Genomic DNA, 19,369 nt, shown 5'->3' with positions numbered 1-19,369 from the left:
AGGGCAAGGACGAGAAAGATTTGCAATAAAAAGGCTCTCGCAAAACTCCCGAAAATTTCCAGCACGCAAATAAATGTTGGTTTACCGTAATTCGTAATTTTTAAAAGTGCTGCAAGTACATTAAATTGGTATGTTATTTTTTGGAATAGTTGATATAATATATGTTTTTACAGTAAAACTTGTTTAGTATGAACATTGATATAGCAAATTCTCTGATATAGCGAAGTTTTTTTGAGTCCTTGGGAAAATTCTTCACAAATCTTTGCAAAATTTTAAGGTTATAACAAAATATGCATATAGCGAATTTACAGATATAGCAAACTGACTGAGTCCCATAGAGGTGAATGATAATGAAATTTAACACTTTTATAACAAATTTCTTTACTGTTTAAAAAGTTTGCATTACCATTTAACATAATAGTTTAAATGAATTTAGTTTTATAAAAGATTTAAATTCACAATCTGATTGTTAAATTAAGGTATCAAAGTAATGTATTTTAATTTTAAGCCCAAATTAGTAAAAATTATAGTCTTATTGAAGAAAACATGTATATAGTGAATATTATACTTGTATGACATCAGAAGTGCTGCTTTTTATTGTAATTCAATCAAAAATTGACATTTTTTAATCATTTTTTGAATGAAAAATATACAGTGATGCTTTGAACAATAACCAGTTTTTTTTATTGATCACTTATAAATCTTTAATAAATTCTTTGATAAAAATTGTTTGTTTGTGCAAGCAATTGGTCAATGTTTTCTGAAAGAAAAACTGCTAGAATACAAGCCGTTCTGTGTAAAAAAAAATGTGAAAATGGAGGGAAAAGGTTGATTTTATGATGTCAAATTTCAAAATTGTTGGCATTTGATTAAAATGAAAATTATGAAAAAAACTTCATATGTATATTTGTACAAAGGAAGAAAGAATAACAGTAAATTGGTGAAAGGGGTCATATTTGGCCCATATCATACACAGTCCTTTCATTATGTTGGATTCGTATATTGTTTTAGGCCTGTCATCAGTGACCTGTGGTGCTTGTTTTTGTCATTGGTTTTGTTATTGTCAGGCTAGCACAACACCTCTTAAAATTCTTGAAAAAATAAACTTTGTAGTTCATAAAAACACTACATGTAAATGTCCACTTGGACATGATTTTTTTTTCATTTAACTTAGAATTTTGGCCATTACAGGTATTTAACATATAATACTAAAAAAATCAGCACAACTCCTCTTAAACCTCTAAATAAATTTCATGAATCTCGGTAGTTAATAAAGACATTTATTAATGAGTAGATGTGCATATTTGCAAATGATTTTGTTTGATAATTTTTTCTTTAAGATATGCTTCTTTTGTAAAATTATTTGTTGTATTTAGTGCATACTTTGCCATTCAGTTTGTGTAGCAATACACTGTATTGCCAAGTAATATGGGAACATGAAGTATGTGAGCTTGTTCTCTTTGTTTCATATAGTTTTATTTCATTACAATTTGTAATTTGAAGGTTTTCTTCCTCTGATTCACAGGATGGTGCCTGGGTAGACACTACAGAGGGTTTACTGGATTGGAGGACGGGAGGTGCTAGCTTTAGTGGCCGAGTGCCTGCAATGGAGAACCAGGGACTCCCACTGTCAATGGATTCCAAATTCAATTTTCACATTTCAAATGATGTATTAAATACAATTTGTGACTTAGAAAGTAGACCAAATTTAACATTCAGCAGAAAAGGCAGAGGTGATAGGACAGAAACAGCTAGCACTTCCTGTAAAGTCGCCAAACTGTCTTCTGGGGTGGGGTCGGAGCATTCCGAGAATGGTGAGTTGTCCAGTGGGAGTAGGACTCCTGGGACAGGGGATGGGGGTGGTACAAGTGAATCTGATGACATGTCCACCAAAGGCCAGCACCAGGATGTCAAATGTAAGCGATACAAAAGAACTCAAGATGCACTTCAAAGCTCAGGGCTTCTGGATGTTACCATGAAGACTGCTGAGCTCATCAAAAGAAATCGGCAGCTACAGAAAGACATTCAGGATTTCAAGAAAGAAACTGTTGAGTTTTTAAAATCAGTGTTAAAGAATCCAGAAAATAAAGAATATGCAAAAGTTATTCATGGCAAAACTTCAACATCATGAAAAAAAGACATTTGTACAGCAGCAATGATTTGAATGTAGTGTTAGATGATTGGCAGTAAGAATGCTATACTGTTCTCTGCAGGAATTTTTGCTTTTATTTCAAAATTCCCATGATATTTTTTCATATGATGAATTACCATTTATAAATAATTTAAGTATTTATTTTAAGTTAAAATAGATGTACTTGATTTAGTAGAAACTCTCATGTATGAAGAGGTACACTTATTCTTCCATAGATTCAACATGTTTTATATTAGCTATTAAATTTGATTTTTGATAATTTAATTTTAACCCCGTAACTAAAGAAAATAAGACAAAATGCAGTCATAATTGAATGTAATAACATTTACGTGGATTGAAATGTGACACTATATAGGTAGTACTGTTTGGTAGACTGACAAATGAAAATAATCAGTAGGTTTACATATGTGGAAACTTGTGACACCTCTACAGACTGGGATACTTAAAAAATAATGACGCAACTGAGGCAACCATCATCTTGTGTACTTTAGCTCAAAACAGATTATTGATATTAAATTTCATATAATTCATCAACAATCAGCTTCTAGAGGCAAAATTTAAAAAATCAAACTAATAATATCTTAATTTTGCAACAAATATTAATACATGTACTGTGGTTTCATTTTTGAATTTATTAACATTAATAGATTGTGGAATTTGTAAAGTGCACAGTTTTAAAGACTCTCAGACTATAATCCTATCAGTACATCATTATAAAGAAATAGAACTTCAATAAAAAAAATCAGTTCAACAAATGAGTTCAGATAAAACACAGTCACATTATTCACAAAGAGAGACTCATAGTTCATTCACATTGTTATATAAACAGTACTGTATGTGTAATTGAATTCTAGAATTGGTTTTAGATTTTGAAATCTAAAAATATCTTTCTTTTGTTATTTTTTTTATGGTAAACATGGGTGTTAAATTGATGCTAAAGTAAATTTCATAATTCGTTTTAATTATAGGATTACGTTGTTACTTAAAAGTTTTACAATGTATGATTAAAGTACATTCAATAACTGTATATACATGTACAATATATGTGATTGTGTGTGTGTGTGTGTGTATATATATAACTTTTAATAGTCTATTCAAAGGCTTGATATTTGTAGAATGATTAAAGTTCATATTAAAGTTCAACTTAAAATTGATCATTAATACATGTAAGTACAAGTAATGATTTTATGATCAATTTAAGTTGAACTTAAAAATAATGTGAACTGATGGCAAAGTGATTCGATACAGCTTTTATTTCTTCTATAATACTGTATAAGAAAGTACAAGATACTTCATCATCGAAACGCAAGAGAAAATTTCAATATGGCAGCTCATAAAGTAGCCCTTAACTTACTACTTCAGTTAGAAGAACACTAGAATTTCTATTTGTGTGTTATATGTATGGTATGTGCACTGTTTTTGAAAGAAAAAGACACCATTATTTCATTTTATCGATGGCAATATTAATTGGTTCGGATATGAAAATCTTTATAATATAAATAATTTGTTACATTGTAATACATTTATTTTGCCATTGAATGCATTGAATAAACCCAATATTGAATGAAGGAAGTACTAGGGTATAGGACACCTTCACATTGTGATGTACTTTCCATCGAAATAAACAATAACATTAACTATAATTTTGTTCCTTTTATCTTTCGCAATATTAATGTCTTATAGAGCAATAGGATATAGTGTCTACCGTTGATCTGAAGGAACTGATTTCAACTTTTACTATAACTTTCTAATAGAGTTTGTGAACTGCAAAATGTACAGTTTGGTAATTAAAAGGGTATTATTTTGAATGTGATGTCCGTTTATCCACATTTAAGGTGTTCTTTCTCCTCAGCTTCAAAGTAATTTTTCATCATTAAATGTTATCTACCATTCAAACTTTACAAATGAAAAGATATGGAAAGAAAGTTATTGATGGTATCCATGCAATTTACGAAGTTATTGTTATTTTGCTTATAATGGAATAAATGTACGCAGTGGCATTGGAAGCAAATTGAAAAGTGGGGGAGGGGGCTAGACTTATCAGAAATCTTGACAAGCAAAAGAAAAAAAGTTATCTCCCGCCCGACGCCAGTGGTACGAGTCGATATCAAATAAGAAAAAAAAACTAGAGCAACGAGTGGGTCTTCCGTTAACTCTAAGAAGCAGGGCTAATATTTTTTCTATAGTTAAATTGAAAGAGTCTCACAATGAAATTGATACATTGTTTTTAGAAATCCGTCCAGTATTAACAAAACCATCTAATATTTTGAGCAACATGTATTGATAGAATTTGCTTACCGGTCAAATTTGACCGAAAGAACGTCAAAGAGTTAACACAGGTAACTTAAACAAAAAGAAAACAATCGAATAATTCTTGGTACGGGTTAACAAAATCCGAACGATTCAGAGTACGAATTAACAAAAAACTTATTGACTTCAAGAACGATTTAGCAAACAAGGTTAGCTTATATAAAAAGCTTACCGTCTTTAGAACAAACTCTTAACAGCAACAAGATATCAAAGATAATTTAATTATTTTTTTTTATAAAACTGTCGCTTTTTTCTTCATGCAATGGCGTGCCGAATTAAATATGTGCCTTTTAAGCGTACGTGCTCAAAATTGAAAACATTGTTTACAGCGTGTTATTTATTATAGATCGACTGTAGTAGGTAAAAAGAGATCTTAGGAGGGGTGTATCACTATAGTAAAATCAAAGTTAATACAACTGCATCCAGTATCATTTAGTTTTACTGATATAAGTTTTACCGTATATAATATACAAACTTGATTACTGATATTGGCCATACCGTATCAAATTTCATTGGTATTTGTATAATCAAAACAAAAAGAAAAGAACAAATTATTTCAAGAGATGTTACAGAATATTGCTTTCAACTATTTAACTGAAACATAAAAGTGTGAATTTCACTAATGGCCATTTTTATTCTTTCGTTTTCTCACTTTTTAAGATTTGAAATGTACAAAAATTGTTAAGTAGTACGTAAAAACGATTATCAATAAATAATCTCGTTTGCACCGAACAGTATTTCAACCAATTTTTCACATCATTTATTTTCTACCAATCACAAGGGGGGGAAGTGCACAACCCGGAGACTGTAAATTATTTCAGCTCTTTATACCGTCTTCCAAAGAAAACGGTAATAATAAAAATGTGAAAGTACGATTTAACAATTATTGCATTCGTCTAGGTATGAGTTAATTCAACTTTGAACGTAACACTTTTTTCTAAACCAAGAATGCAAATTCAAAATTTCCGGAAAATTCAAACTCCCCAATATCTCGTAATGCATCATCCGATTTTTAAACGAAGTACAGTTTTAAATTAAGCTTAACAAGCTCTTTTTCTTTGCTTGTAATTTAACCCCTAATTTGGCCCCTAATTTGAGGGGATAGCCCCTTTTTCTTGATATCAAATAAAAGGTATCACAAATATAAACATGATTTGTTCAGCAAGTGTTCAAGAAATAATACCCCTTCTAGAAATATCTGAACAATTGTACTAAGTTAAGGGGCCGACCACTAAACCCCATACCGGGACCGCCAACAAAAATTTTTAGAGGTAACATTTTGTTAAGAACATAGTTCCCAATAACGTTTGTTCTACAATGCCTTAAAAAATTATATCCCCTTATTTAGATACTAATGATCAAAGATTTGGAAACCCCTAATTACGTAACATGAATTTAAATTTGGTACTGTATAGATAAACAGCTGTGCAATGAACAATTTTGCTTCTACAATTAAGGTGGATCTCTACACCAAATAAGTGTAGGAGATTTTTGTTGCATGCATTTGTTACCAATACTAGGCACAGTATTCAACAATAATAGACCTCAAAATACAATACACTATTTTCTAGAGAATTTTTAAAATATCAGTCTGGTTCCAGATAACCCCTTATTTATCAAATTTTTAAACATTTCTGTTTTAAAATTCTTATGAAATTGAAATGTTATTAAATTTAGAAATGAAAAACAAAAAAAAACATGAATGAAGTTTGTATGATTTTTATTGGAATCCACATAAATATGAAACTAAAATATAAAAAGATTCTTTTAAGGCAAACTGCTGGACAAAATCACACAAAAACCTGAAAATATAAACAATATTCGTTGGTGAATGGGATGAAGAAAAGAAATTGAATGAAATTGAAAAATTAAAGGAAATACTTAATTATTGCAAAAATCTTGGTATGAAAGATCCTGTTTAAGAGTTGTCTTTCTTTATTTCACATAGTCTCAAATATCTTGGGATCAATTTTTTAATTAATAAAAATCACGAAGAAAAATTAAAAAAGGAACAAGTCTATGCTAAATATGTAGATATAAGATAAGTAGTGCTTATGATAATGTTTGAAGCTGAAAAATTATATTATTGATGAATGCATTATATATATTTAACTCTTCAGAACAAAATATTAGTAGTTAATTATATTATAAATTGCCTTTTACTTTTTTATGTACAATAGCAATTATAAACAACAACCATACGCACATTAATACATACATTAGATGTCCATAGTGATACACATGCATGTGTGGAAATGAAATACATGCTCCTTTTCAGAATTCTGTCTTTCCCTCATTTTGGCTTGCAAATCCGGGCTTCCACTGCTATTGCTACCTAGCTGTATCTATTTTAATCAAAATACGTTAGTTTAATGTCAAAGTTTCAGTGAAAGTCTTTTACTGCAAATGTTTTTTTTTTAATTTGGGAAGTTAGGATCAATTCAAGAGATCGTACTACGGTACTTTCGTTTTATATTCATCATACATATATAGTTTAAATGAAAATTTGACATCTGCTTACCTACATCGATAATCCGCCACATATGTATGATCGTCTGTTGCAGATGACATGACAAAATTGTATTGCCAATAGCAGCTGAGCAGGGAAACGGTATATTATTTAGATTCCACATTTTCCGTACAAAACAGCTAATAATCAATGTTAGTTAAAAGCTTTAAACGTGAAGAAAATTGACATATTTTCTAAGCGTTTTGGTGATTTCATTCCTATCTCATCTCCTTAGTTAGAAGAGTTCAATTAAACGGTGTATAGCTATTTTGTACCACGACATAATGTTATCAATCCGGAACACAATGGCGTTTCGAACGGAAGTCTGACATGTTGTGACGATGTAGCCTTCCACCTTAATAACAATTTAAATTTTTGCTTATTTGAGGGGCCAGCCCCTTTTTCTTGATTTTAAATGAAAGAACGTGTTAATCTAAACATATTTTGCATTACATTTCTTAACAAAATATTTGCAGATTTAAAACTATTCCATAAAATGTGCAAAGATTTAGTGAACAATTATGCTGTCAATTTTCGAGTGCGGGTGAGCTTCGGCGCCTTGCGCATTTTTTGAAATATCAAATTGATAGAATCATCTACAGGCATTCATCTACTCTTCCTGAAAATTTCTTTTTTATCTTAACTCGTTTTAAAGAGGGAAATTGGACAACATAGTCCTTTAAAAATCACTAAATCCTCAAAATCTCAAACCGGAAGGGACGTTATAAGCCCAAAATTTTATATCGTCAAGATCTTTCAATGTTTTAATATTCCTGAAAATTTTATGCAAAATTGGTTTAGTAGTTCACGAGTAATAGCGTCTGAAAACAGGTCAGGAAAAAAAACTAGACTTGATCTCGTTGCGAACAACGAGGAGGTCTTCCGTCCGATTTTAGCAGTTGAGATACATGTATGACCTTGATTTTGCTAAATAAACAGCTAAACATGATTCGGAAATATAAGCAAAAGGTTTTTTATTTTAAGGGCCAGAATTTATTTGTTTCATGTGTAAGAGCTTAAGTTGGAATCATTTAAACCCCTCGTAGCCCCTAGTTTGAGGGACCAGCCCCCTTTTCTTGATATCAAATAAAAGGTATTGAAACTAAAGAATGTATTGCCGTTTTTCGGATATCTGAAAAAGAAAATGTTTTAGAAGCCGATACGTTATCTCCTTATTGGGCCGTTTTACGAAAAAAAAAATCTGTTTTAGGGACCAACCCCATAACTTCTTTAAGGCACCGGTCAACTACAAATCATGGATGCATATTGTTAACCTCATTATTTTGAGCATCTTTTGTTCAAGATTGCTCTTCATAATTGTTCTCCATTTTGGGATATTGAAGATCAAAATTTCCGACTTCTGGCCCTTTTAAAATTCCTAATTCTGTAACATTAGAGTACATATTGTCATGTATAGGTACATGTACATTCCGTTTCGATGAACAGAACTGTTTCTGTAATGCCGTACAAAATATTTTAAAGTTAAAAGTTATCATTTAGAGACTCTATAGCCCTCTCAAAGCCTAATTTGAAGGGTCAGTCTCTTTTTTCTCGATGTCAGAAGAAAGCTCTTGTCAATTTAAACATATTTTGGTCAACAAGTGTTCAGAAATTATGCACCGTTTTCGAGAAATCTGGAAAAGGTCTTTTAGGGGCCGACCCTGTTACTCCTTTTAAGGACCGGATAACAAAGAAATTATGGTTACATATTATTAAGCACATACTTTTGAGCATTTTCTGTTCAATATTGCTTTTCGAAATTTCCATCCATTTTGAGATATTGAAGATCAAAATTTCAGACTTTTGGTCCCTCAAAATCCCTAATTACATAACAAAGGAGTAAACAACTATCATGTATAGGTCAATAACGTTATGATAAACATAAATTCTTCCATAACGTATTACAAAATATTTCACAGTTCATAGTTATCATGAAAAGACTTTAGAGCCCTCTTGGCCCCTAATTTGAAAGACCAGTCCCTTTTTCTTGATGTCAAATGAAAGCTCTTTACTTAAATAAGTTTTTTGTTGAACATGTTTTATCAAAATACTATCTCAAAAAGAGGTTTTGAAAGAAAACCTCAATAATTCACGACGCTGAAGACGGCAGACCCAAAAAATAATAACAAGAGGGTCTAGACCCTAAAAATCGCAGGCATTAGTAGCTCGAACTCTTTTACCACTGTGAAGTAAGTCACCGTGCAACCACTAAGCCAACAGTTTATTGAAACTTATCGTAATATCAACAACAGAAAACTAATTAATTTTGTCTGTATAAAAGGCAGATTTATGGTACGAATCAAAAAAATCCCGGATAATCTAGTCTAAGAGTTATCGAACATTAATGAGGATCGGAGATAGTACAAATGTAATGTCAATTTTTCTCGTTCCTATTCCAGTCAAAACCGAAAAGGGAATATAATTTTATTGAACTATACGTTATAACTTTTATTCGTACTTTCAATATTTACAAATCAAATTCTGGTCGCAAAACTGACTGCATGAGCTTAGTTGGAGGACAAGAAATAAATGAAATTGATTATTTTAAAAGCATTTTCGGTAGTTTTTTATGTAATTCGTCAAGGTTTGTTTGTTATTTGCCAGTGTTTATTGGATTTAAGGTGGCTCTATACACCCACAGTTTATTCCAATTTTCAATAGAAGACCACAAAACATATACTTATCAAATATTAAAATAATGATAGGGATACTATAGGTATTTTTAAAGAATTTTTTAATGTTTTTTCGTGTTTTTGTGAAATCTTTTTTAAAAAGAAAGCTATTAACAAATTGAGAGAATTTTTTTTGTCATATGATGGATATTTCCTTCGGACACATAAAAAAAAATATAACACTTCTTAACATTCAAAAATGTTATTATTGCAATTTTTTTTTAGTGTTTCCCAAAAATATAATATTTCATATTTTCTCACTCTGTTGACAAATCATCTGAAAAAGTTGCTTGATGTTATAAGAAAATGTATTTTAATAAATGTAACATAAAAAATTGAATGAAAATCATTGCAAATAAACACAAAAAATATTTTAAATTTTATTTGGTATGAAAGTTCTTGTAAGGGTTATCGTTCCTAGGCCCAAACACCTTGGGGACTTTTCATTTCTGAGTTGAAGAAAACTCCTAAATATAATGTTGGAATGATAAATACATACATATTACATTATAGGCCTGTACGTATAAGTGAATATATTCGCCTTTATGCAAAACTAAGTCAAATAAATAAAGGGGGAATTGACTAGGCTAATAGGATTTATGTATCCCAACCTGAGAGAAATTCAAAGCAACCCTCCCATCCCCTTAAGGTGGTAAGGAACTTCTGTCGATATTAATGTGCATTAAAGTATATTATAATTGAAATACTTTCACCGGTTTAGAATTTTCTTTTACAGTATTCAACCAAAAAAAAAGAAAATTTTGGAAAGTTAAAAATTTATTGTTCTCAACGGAAATCGAACTCATGACCTACAGGTTTGTGGTAAACCCACTAACCTACTGCGCTACGGTGTAACATATCGATAATGGGAAAGAAACTATTGAAAAAATTATACTTGATTATAATGTTTTTTTCGATAAATAATACCACACAACGTAAATGTGTCACATACCACATTACTTGTAAGTAATGAATTTTCCAATTATCAAATTAAATCTATTCATTTAACAAATTTTTCAAAAGAGCGGTCCCTATACAATTCGCCTCAGTTTAAATCAGCCAGTACCGGAATTGCGTGCTTCCAGATTTACTTTTTTGCGTACTGCGTCATCAAAAAGTGGTGTATAGAGCCACCTTAACGTATGCTTAACTAAGTTTGGTGAATTATTTATGAAGGACATCATAGATGTAAGGTTAATGTAATAAAGCAGAAAACACACGTATAAATAATAATAAATGTCGATGCAACTTTATTTTTTTATTTTACAAAGGGGGGGGGGGGGGGGGGCTCCCTCTCCCTTGATCCACACATGAAGCAAATTTTGTATAAAATTATGCAATCGCAACTTCTCGGGCCTTTCCGGCAAGCTCGGAAGTATTAACATCACCGGATGTTAGAATTTTATACAAAATGGAGTCGCTTCCCATTAAAATAAGTATCGGCTAGACAGTCTTGTATGTCGCTTCTGTGTTATATTTTAATGGACATCGTTTACTTTAATGAAGTATAGCTCACATCTCAACAGATCGTAAAATGTGTTGTATTTATATCAATTTTTATTTTAAAAAAAGGGGGGGGGGTTGTCATGGACGCTTAGTTAATACATTCGAGGTGTTTTTCCGAGCTGGCCGGAAAGGCCCGAGAAGTTGCGATTGGTATTTTTGATGTGTGATTCCAGCGCTAACTCAGGTATTTTGTTTCAACTGTATACGAAAAAGGACCATGAAACCTATAATTTTAGCGAAAAACTTATAAAGATCATAATAGTGCATGACCTGATATTGAAAAGGTACAGGAAAATAGATGAAAATAATTTTCAAGGTAGGTTTTATGTGACATGTTTTATTAAAACAACCTCCCATTCCCAATCCCCAGCGGCACACTGAAACTCTCCTTGTGGGCATTTAAACAAAAAACATAAAAGAGAAAAAAGAAATTATTTTATTTACTTAAAATATTTCTAACTTTGAAAGGAGACCGATTCTGCTGGTGTAAATAAGAGAAAGTCCATAAATTTCTAAGATAATTGGTTTGTATGGAAAATTATTTGATACTTTAAAAAACAAAAAATCGGACCAAGCAGCTTTAACCATAATCTGGTGCATTATTGATAACCAACAACATAACGCAAAGGTCAAAGCGTGAGTTTTTTTTTAAATCATTTTTAACATGCAGTATATTGTCATGCGTTGATCCTGTAGATACTGTCATCGACAACATATTTTCCAGGCCTGTACCTAAGAAATTTCTAAATAAAGTTATTTTTTATCATCAAATGTACAGGTATAACTTATAGATGTATTTACTTATATGTATGCCATATTTTATTCTTGTACATGTAGTTTCGCCGATGTTCTTTTATAGCCTAGCCAGGCCACGCATTTTTAAACATCAATAAATTCATAAATAATGTTGAACATTTTAGAGTTTGCCTTGTTTAATTTCAACATGGATATAGGATTAAAAAAAATTGATAAAACAAATACATTCAGTAATAATTAGTTATATAAAAATCACTTTATCATAAAATAGGATAATCACATGCAATTAAAGTTCACAATTAAAATACAGTGTATGTTGATCAAAAACCTAAATTGGTTGCAATTGTGACAATCCGAATTCAGGTTATGTTTATCTTTAAATAGTAGACACTTTAGCCAAATTAATCTTAAATCTGTGCACTATAGAGAAGGCCCTTCAATTATAATAATACACAATGTACTTCTGCGAATAAATCATTTTGATTTAAACTTTTTGAATATGCACACGTTATGACAGAACCAAATAAACTCGAGTGTAAGAGATATTGCTTGGATAGGACCTCTTCTATGCTTGGTACAGGTAGGATCTTATTCATGTTTGTAATCCCTTTTGTTGTCTTTAGCCTTCTGTGTCTTTTATATGTGGTAGGGGACATTTTCTATAAAAGTTTTAAAGAACAACATAGTCAAATTACATGTATGATCACCGTTTCAATTATTCTAATTAACCCTATATATTTCATCTTTGTTATAATATGATTATCACCCACGCCTTTCACGAGCGACAGTATATAAAAGAGCGAGATAAAAGGTGTATTTTTATTTAGATTGCGTTTCAATATTTTCAAATTTTACATGCAGATTTAATCCAAAACATACTTTGCAATTATTTTAATTGTTAAGTCTTCATTCAGTTTCGAACTCGCGACAAACGGCTCAAAATCTGACGTTTAAAAATCTAATTCATGTGCCTGTATGTTGTCAGGAAATAGTTTTGTGATGAAAACAAATGTAAAATTATACCAAGTAATGTAGTTCACTTTCTTTAGTGTCCAAATTGAAAGAACATAGTGCGTCACAAAATGGAAGTATCCCAACCCCCCAACCCCCTCTCTCTCTCTCTCTCTCTCTCTCTCTCTCTGTCTCTCTCTGTCTCTCTCTCTCTCTCTGTGTGTCTCTCTCTCTCTCTCTCTCTCTCTCTCTCTCTCTTTCTCACTCACACACACACACACAGGCACATACACAAAAATTGTATTTTTAAACTCCGTTTTGACCCATGAAAATTAATTCCTAATTTTCCTTCGCTGTTAAATCTGTTCATGTATAGATATATTTACAAGGAAAGGAACGTTAAATACATGTACCCATATCTTTAAACTACCTTTCCAACCTTGGTGAAGGAAATTTAAATATACCATTGTTTGGATTTTAGTGGATTTTATGGCAGCGTTTCAAATAGAACCGTTGAGCACATGTTACACATGTATTGAGTCAGTTATCGGTATATATGTAAAAAAGATTACTGTACGTGTAGAAGTCAAAGAATTAAACCCTTCGATTGTGGAAAATCACGAACCCCCGACTGTCGCAAGGTAGTTACCACCGGGAATAAGAGAAGAATCTCACAAAGAATGTCATTTATGAGGTAGGAAAATTTAAACATTGTTCGAGTACCATTCAAATGGATGCAAGTTGTCAATATTGCTGTAGCTGATTAGAATAGAGAATTTGGGGGGGGGGGGGGGGGGGGGGAATTAAGACTTTACACTGAGGCAAATTGCGTGTTAAGAATACACATACGTGCAGACTTTCACATTTGTAGCTTGAATGAATGAAATCTTTTTAACGGGTAATGATTTTTTAAATTAAATATTTGATTCATTCATTAAATACACCGCGTTTTCTCTTTCATGAAATTCATACGTACCTTAGATAAGTATTTTCATTGAAATAAGTACACGAAAAAGATTTACACTGTATTCTAATTGATTTGATTGCAGAACAAAATCGCTCTCTGGTGTTAGCTTTACAAATATAAAGGGGAAATTCTTCTGTAAAGAAGACCTTTGGTGGCACGGGGCAGTTTTTTTTTTTATACAATTCATTGTAGCTAGGGGATGCGTGTCTTCGGAACTCTGTAACTAGAATTTCCTCAGTTCCCATTCAGCACAAATACCTTTAATTCACTCTTTATAAGGCCAATCACAAATTTCTGAAGAAAATTACTAGTCGAAACCTGTAAAATTCTCTACATACTGGTTTAATGAGATTTTGACCCTTTCATATTTTGCTAATTTTTCATAATTTTTCAGCTTTATAGACCTCCTCCACCTAATTCCCTGCAAAGGGGTGAACTTCCGTACCGAGAATATATAATATATATATATATATGTGTGTGTGTGTGTTTGTGTGTGTGGTTTCGCATTTTACTTCTGATTCTCATGTACCTAACATATGGGGCCTACATATTGCATATCAATTTCAACAAGAGACACCCCTCTAACTAATGATAATCATTAAAAATCATTTCATGAAATTTAGCAACACTCATAAGCCTTCTAGTACAGCAACTCTCAATTTTACAAAAATGTTGACGGATACTTTATCCGAAACCTGTCCCTTGCTACCTTTACTTAGACACCCTACCCCCTTCCATTAAATCATTCCGTTTTAAGTGTTTATACAGTAGAATTTGATGGATGGAATTCTACTGTTGGTGTATCCTATTTCTATAATGGTGTTGTACAATGCGTGATAAAACTAAATGAAAAAAAACGTGTACCAACTATCTATATTGACGTCATCAAACCTATGAATGTAAACCAATAGCTAGTACATGTAACTAATTATATAAGTAAGTAATGTAACTCATGATAAGACTGTATAATTCTTGTTTCAGTTGTGAGGTTCTTTTCATTGTAATAAATGGGTTGTGGAAACACTAAGCACCAACCCATACAACAACTTCCAGACTCCAAAAAGAAGGAGAAGACAGTGGTCTTTAAGGAACCTCCAGTTGACGACATCAATTATATACAGCCGTATCCCCAAAACAGGATACGACGCAAGTAAGTGGACCAGCAGAATGGGCTGTGGTCAAACCAAACCAGCAGAAGGGGAATCTCGAAAGAAGTCTGTCACATTTAAAGATCCCCCTGTCGATTTCATCGAACCAAGTCCTAAAAATGTGTTCGTCTTGACACCGCAATTAACAGTGACACCAGACAATGGCATTTACCCGCCAAAACCACCGAAAACCAGACGAAGAGAAATTATTCCAGACGACATCATATTTCAAACATTAGACGACCATGCTTTAAAGGTACATGTAGTTCAAAGCACGTTGATGGAATATTTCTGAAGTCAAAAGATACACATGTATATTCTACATACTTATATTCGTTTGAAGTCATAAAATTTAAAAAAAAAACTGTCTTATCGAAATCACAGGGGCCAAGCCCGTTTTAACATTAATTTCAATGTAACCAGAAAAAAAGAAAGGGGTTGAACTCTGACCAAGATAAAAAAAAAAACTGCCAGCCTAAATTAATTTGTATAACATTTGCAATATGCATGTAGCTTCATGCGCGGATCTAGAGGGGGGGTTAGGGGGTCCGACCCCCCCTCCCCCCTCCCCTGTAAAATTCAAATTTCTTTAAATTACATTATAAAATTACCAAAAATATGCCCCGGACCCCCCCCCCCCGGGCAAACTCAAATTACCGTCGGACCCCCCCCCCCCGGAAAATTTTTCTAGATCCGCAGATGAGCTTTCAGATAAGTGATATCTGAGATACACTCATGCCGAATGTTGATAGGTCTTAAAATATACGTAATTCTTCTCTCCAAGTCGCCAGTTTTGTTTGTTTTTTAATTCGGACATATACAAATGTTGTTGTTGTCGTAGGCAAAAACCCATCGGGAGCCCTGGACCGGTAAATGTCCGAGTAAAACAAAACTGGCGACTTCGAGAGGATAATGACGTATATCTCTGTCATTTTAAGACATATCGACTTGAAATTTGGCATGAATGTATCCCAAACATCACTTTTCTTAAAGTTATATGCGTATTGCGAATGTTGTAAAAATTATTGATTTATTAGGCTATTGAAGCGAGCTGAAATTTGTCGGTGTGATTGGTGATGACGTATATTATTATTAATACGAGTCATTAAGGAGAAATGTCAACTCTAGATAATAAGCTCATGATATGGGTGTAAGATAAGGAGATATGAACAGTTAGTTATTTATAAGTAAAAGATATCACTTTTATTAAAAAGTCGTTATGCTTGGAAAATAAAATAAAAATACATGTAATTATATACAGAATACATTTCCATTTTAAAGTATAGAGTAGAGATTTATTTATATTTTTAAAAGTGGTCCAATGAAGTGATCAAATGACAAACTGTATACAATTTTTAAAGTTGGTTTCATGGTGATTTTAAAAAAAAAATTTCAACATGGAAACTTGTATGAAGTTAAAAGTGGATCTTTCATGTCTACTAATTGAGATAATAAATCACATCAGCCAAATGGAAAACAGTCGTTTATACGAAAGTAAACTATGACACCAAGATAAGAAATTGCAAAAAAGCAGATGAATTTTTATTTCTTTGATAAATTTCATGAAATGGTTTCTTTGTCTGTTTTTCAGGTGCCAAAGTCTATGGAAAGTTCTGTTGAAGCGCTATGCAGATATGTCATAAAACCCGCCAAAAACGACATGGAAAAATGTCGGCTTTTCTATAGATGGATCACGAACAACATATCGCAAGTAGTTTTAAATGAATTGTTGAAGATTTTAGTTTACATATGGTGCCTCTAGAATTCTTTTTGCTTATGGATCTTTGGCTTTGTCAAATATGCTTGTTATACATATACATGGAAACAGACATTCCCCAAATATCGTAGGGATTCAAAATTAATGTAGATATTAATGGTCTGACAGTTGATACCATATCACCACGACTCGACTTAGGTATATTTAGATTCAACTTGTATCAGCATATCCTATGATATCGTAATGAAAGAACTGAAAGTAATGGAAAGCGGTTAGCAAGCTTAATGTCAAGATATGGGAAGAAATCTTAGAATCTTGAAAAAAGCACATTTTAAACTTTTGTTTTATTAAATAATGATTTTTCAACTATTAATTATATTTTCCCTATGATAAAAAATGAAACCAATATAAAAAGTATTTTTCATATAATTTCATAGAAATTAACAACCTTGATGAATGTCACTAACTCTTTGTATTTGTTTTGAACAGGTATGACACAGCGGCTTTGTTCCAAGGTAAAAGGAAACCCACTGATGCCGAGTCGGTTCTTAAACTAAAAACGTCAGTTTGCATAGGTTACGCCAACCTGTTTTCTGCTTTATGTAGGTGTGTGGTGCTTTTTTTCAAGTAACAAATGCCTGGCAATTAATTGCATTCCGTGGTAACAAGGATAAGTTTATCCATTAACGCAATAGATATAACATGCAAACACTAATAACCTTTTTTAAAGTTTTTGCTTTGAATTACATGTATATATGATTTATAGAATAGTTTTTTCGTCAAGAGCCTTAAATTACTTTTTTTATAAAATCAAAAGCAAATCAAAACAAATTTTGATTAACACCTCAGTATTCTAATTGGTTTGTTTTTACAGATGTGCTAACATTACTGTACAAAAAATATCCGGTTATGCTAAAGGCTACGACTACAACCCAGATACCCGATTCGAATTAGGTCACGCCACCACTCACACGTGGAACGCAGTTCACGTGGATGGAGAATGGCGCTTCGTGGATTGTACGTGGGGAGCTGGAAACTGTGACGAAATGAAGAAATTTCACTTTGATTATCATGATCATTTTTACTTTATGGATCCAGATCATTTTATTTTAACACACTTTCCTTACGAACGCGACATAAATATGGCTATAGCGTGGCAGCTTCTTCAGGAGCCGTGGCCTTTGGATAAGTTTAATGCATATATCAAGCCAAGTATGAGAGCCATCGAGTGGGGCGTAGAGTTCGTGTCACACCAGTCTAATGTTGTATTTACAAATGCTGTGTCCATTTTTGAACTGAAAAGCAGAAAGACTCTATCAGTCCTCAACGGAGAGCTTATTCCAGAAAAAGGAGAGAGTAACAGAGCATATTCATACGCCTACAAATGTGGCCCGGATGTTTATAAAATTGTCGTAAGACCACCATCAGTTGGAAAATTTTCACTTCGCATTTTGGCAAATCCCGAAAATGACGAAGAGGCGTTCCTTTTAGTTTCATACGTCATCAAATGTTTAAGTACAGACGGGCTCGTGCGTGCCTTCCCGTACCACTGGGGAATATGGGGACCTTCAGTGGGTTTGGCGAACCATGGACTTATCCTTAATAATGTATGCCCCTTGATCATGGCAGAAAACGGAGAGATAGAGATTAAACTACCACTGGAAAAAGAACTAGAAGCTTCAAGTAGACTGACTCATGCCGAAAATCTCGTCAAGGAAAGCGACAATTATGTCCTGACAGAAATCAATGGCGGCAATTTGTATGCTCGTGCTAGACTTCCAAAAGAAGGGTATTATAAACTACAAATAATGGTTAAATTAGATGATGATAAATATAAAACAATATTGACCTACTTACTTGGGTCAACGCAAACACTACTAGGGACTAACAAATTACCAAGATGTTACAGAGCGGCGCGAGAGTTTCAGTGCCGCCTCCTTGAGCCGTTGAGGTATGAACTCCCACGTAACACCAGGGTTCGCATCAGATTAAAATGTTCTCGAAATCTTAGTCTCGTACTCAAAAAGCAAAATCTGGACGTGCAAAAACTCGACGGTGTATGGGACTTCTTGTCCACAACTCCAAACGCTGGTGAAAAATTTTTCATTTCAGGTAAACTTCTTGACGAAAGCTGCAATGGATCGACATACAAAGGACTTTATGAATTTTCTATTATATGATATTTTTGATTCAAGATGTGGAGCACATGGTCTATGGTCATAGGCGTTATGTGAGTAACCGAAAGGTCGCTGGTTCAAAACCCGCTGAAGTTACTTGATGTTGCGTGCTGTGCACTTACACAAGGCACTTAATCTACATTGTCTCAGTCTACCCAGCTGAAATTGGGTATCTGCTTAGGCTTGGAGTTAATCTACGATGAACGTGTATATATCCCATCCAGGGGAGTCATGCTTAGCACCACGGCAACCGGGGATAGGATTTGATTTCAAATCAATTTATTCAAAATACTCGGACATTGTGCAATAATATATCAGACTAAGAATATGGATTTTATCATAACAGTATATATAACGAAGTGTCTTGTAATTTTTTCAATTTAAGGTTGGAAGTACATGTATAAGCAGAAATTTCACTATACAAAGGTGTCATGTAAATTAAATAGTAGTTTTGCATTTGTACTGGGATAACTACATGTACCACCAGGTAAATGAATATAAAGA

The 19,369-nt window shown here is 32.7% G+C and overlaps 2 protein-coding genes and 1 long non-coding RNA gene across 5 annotated transcripts in view; 2 read left to right on the top strand and 1 right to left on the bottom strand.

The window, feature by feature from the left end:
• Nucleotides 1-2,611, top strand: part of LOC105318520 (uncharacterized) — a 31,873-nt gene extending 29,262 nt beyond the window's left edge. Inside the window, exon 6 of the mRNA XM_034469113.2 lies at nt 1,526-2,611. Within this exon, the coding sequence (XP_034325004.2) occupies nt 1,526-2,131 (606 nt within the window). The 3' untranslated portion in view covers nt 2,132-2,611. The remainder of the gene's footprint in view (nt 1-1,525) is intronic.
• A 3,554-nt stretch (nt 2,612-6,165) lies between these two features.
• On the bottom strand, nt 6,166-7,289 carry LOC109619711 (uncharacterized). Its single transcript, XR_004601451.2, has 3 exons — nt 6,984-7,289; nt 6,681-6,807; nt 6,166-6,264 (listed from the first exon to the last, which is right to left on the bottom strand). It is a non-coding gene; the product is annotated as an uncharacterized lncRNA (long non-coding RNA).
• A 5,110-nt stretch (nt 7,290-12,399) lies between these two features.
• Nucleotides 12,400-19,091, top strand: LOC105318522 (kyphoscoliosis peptidase). 3 transcript variants are annotated; one of them, XM_034469115.2, is made up of 5 exons: nt 12,400-12,485; nt 14,805-15,227; nt 16,563-16,678; nt 17,178-17,294; nt 17,563-19,091. In XM_034469115.2, the coding sequence occupies exons 2-5, from the start codon at nt 14,991-14,993 to the stop codon at nt 18,866-18,868; spliced, it is 1,776 nt and encodes a 591-aa protein (XP_034325006.2). In that variant the 5' UTR covers nt 12,400-12,485; nt 14,805-14,990; the 3' UTR covers nt 18,869-19,091. The 3 variants fall into 3 exon arrangements, with proteins under 3 accessions (XP_034325006.2, XP_019918950.3, XP_034325005.2); XM_020063391.3 differs by lacking the exon at nt 12,400-12,485 and adding an exon at nt 13,347-13,550 and having other exon boundaries at nt 17,178-17,249; XM_034469114.2 differs by lacking the exon at nt 12,400-12,485 and adding an exon at nt 13,350-13,550.
• The last annotated feature ends 278 nt before the right edge of the window (nt 19,092-19,369 follow it).

The sequence above is a fragment of the Magallana gigas genome, chromosome 6, assembly GCF_963853765.1.
Source record: "Magallana gigas chromosome 6, xbMagGiga1.1, whole genome shotgun sequence".
Lineage (NCBI taxonomy): Eukaryota > Metazoa > Mollusca > Bivalvia > Ostreida > Ostreidae > Magallana > Magallana gigas.
The sequence above is the reverse complement of the archived record's forward strand: the minus strand, read 5'-3'. Positions and strand labels throughout refer to the sequence as shown.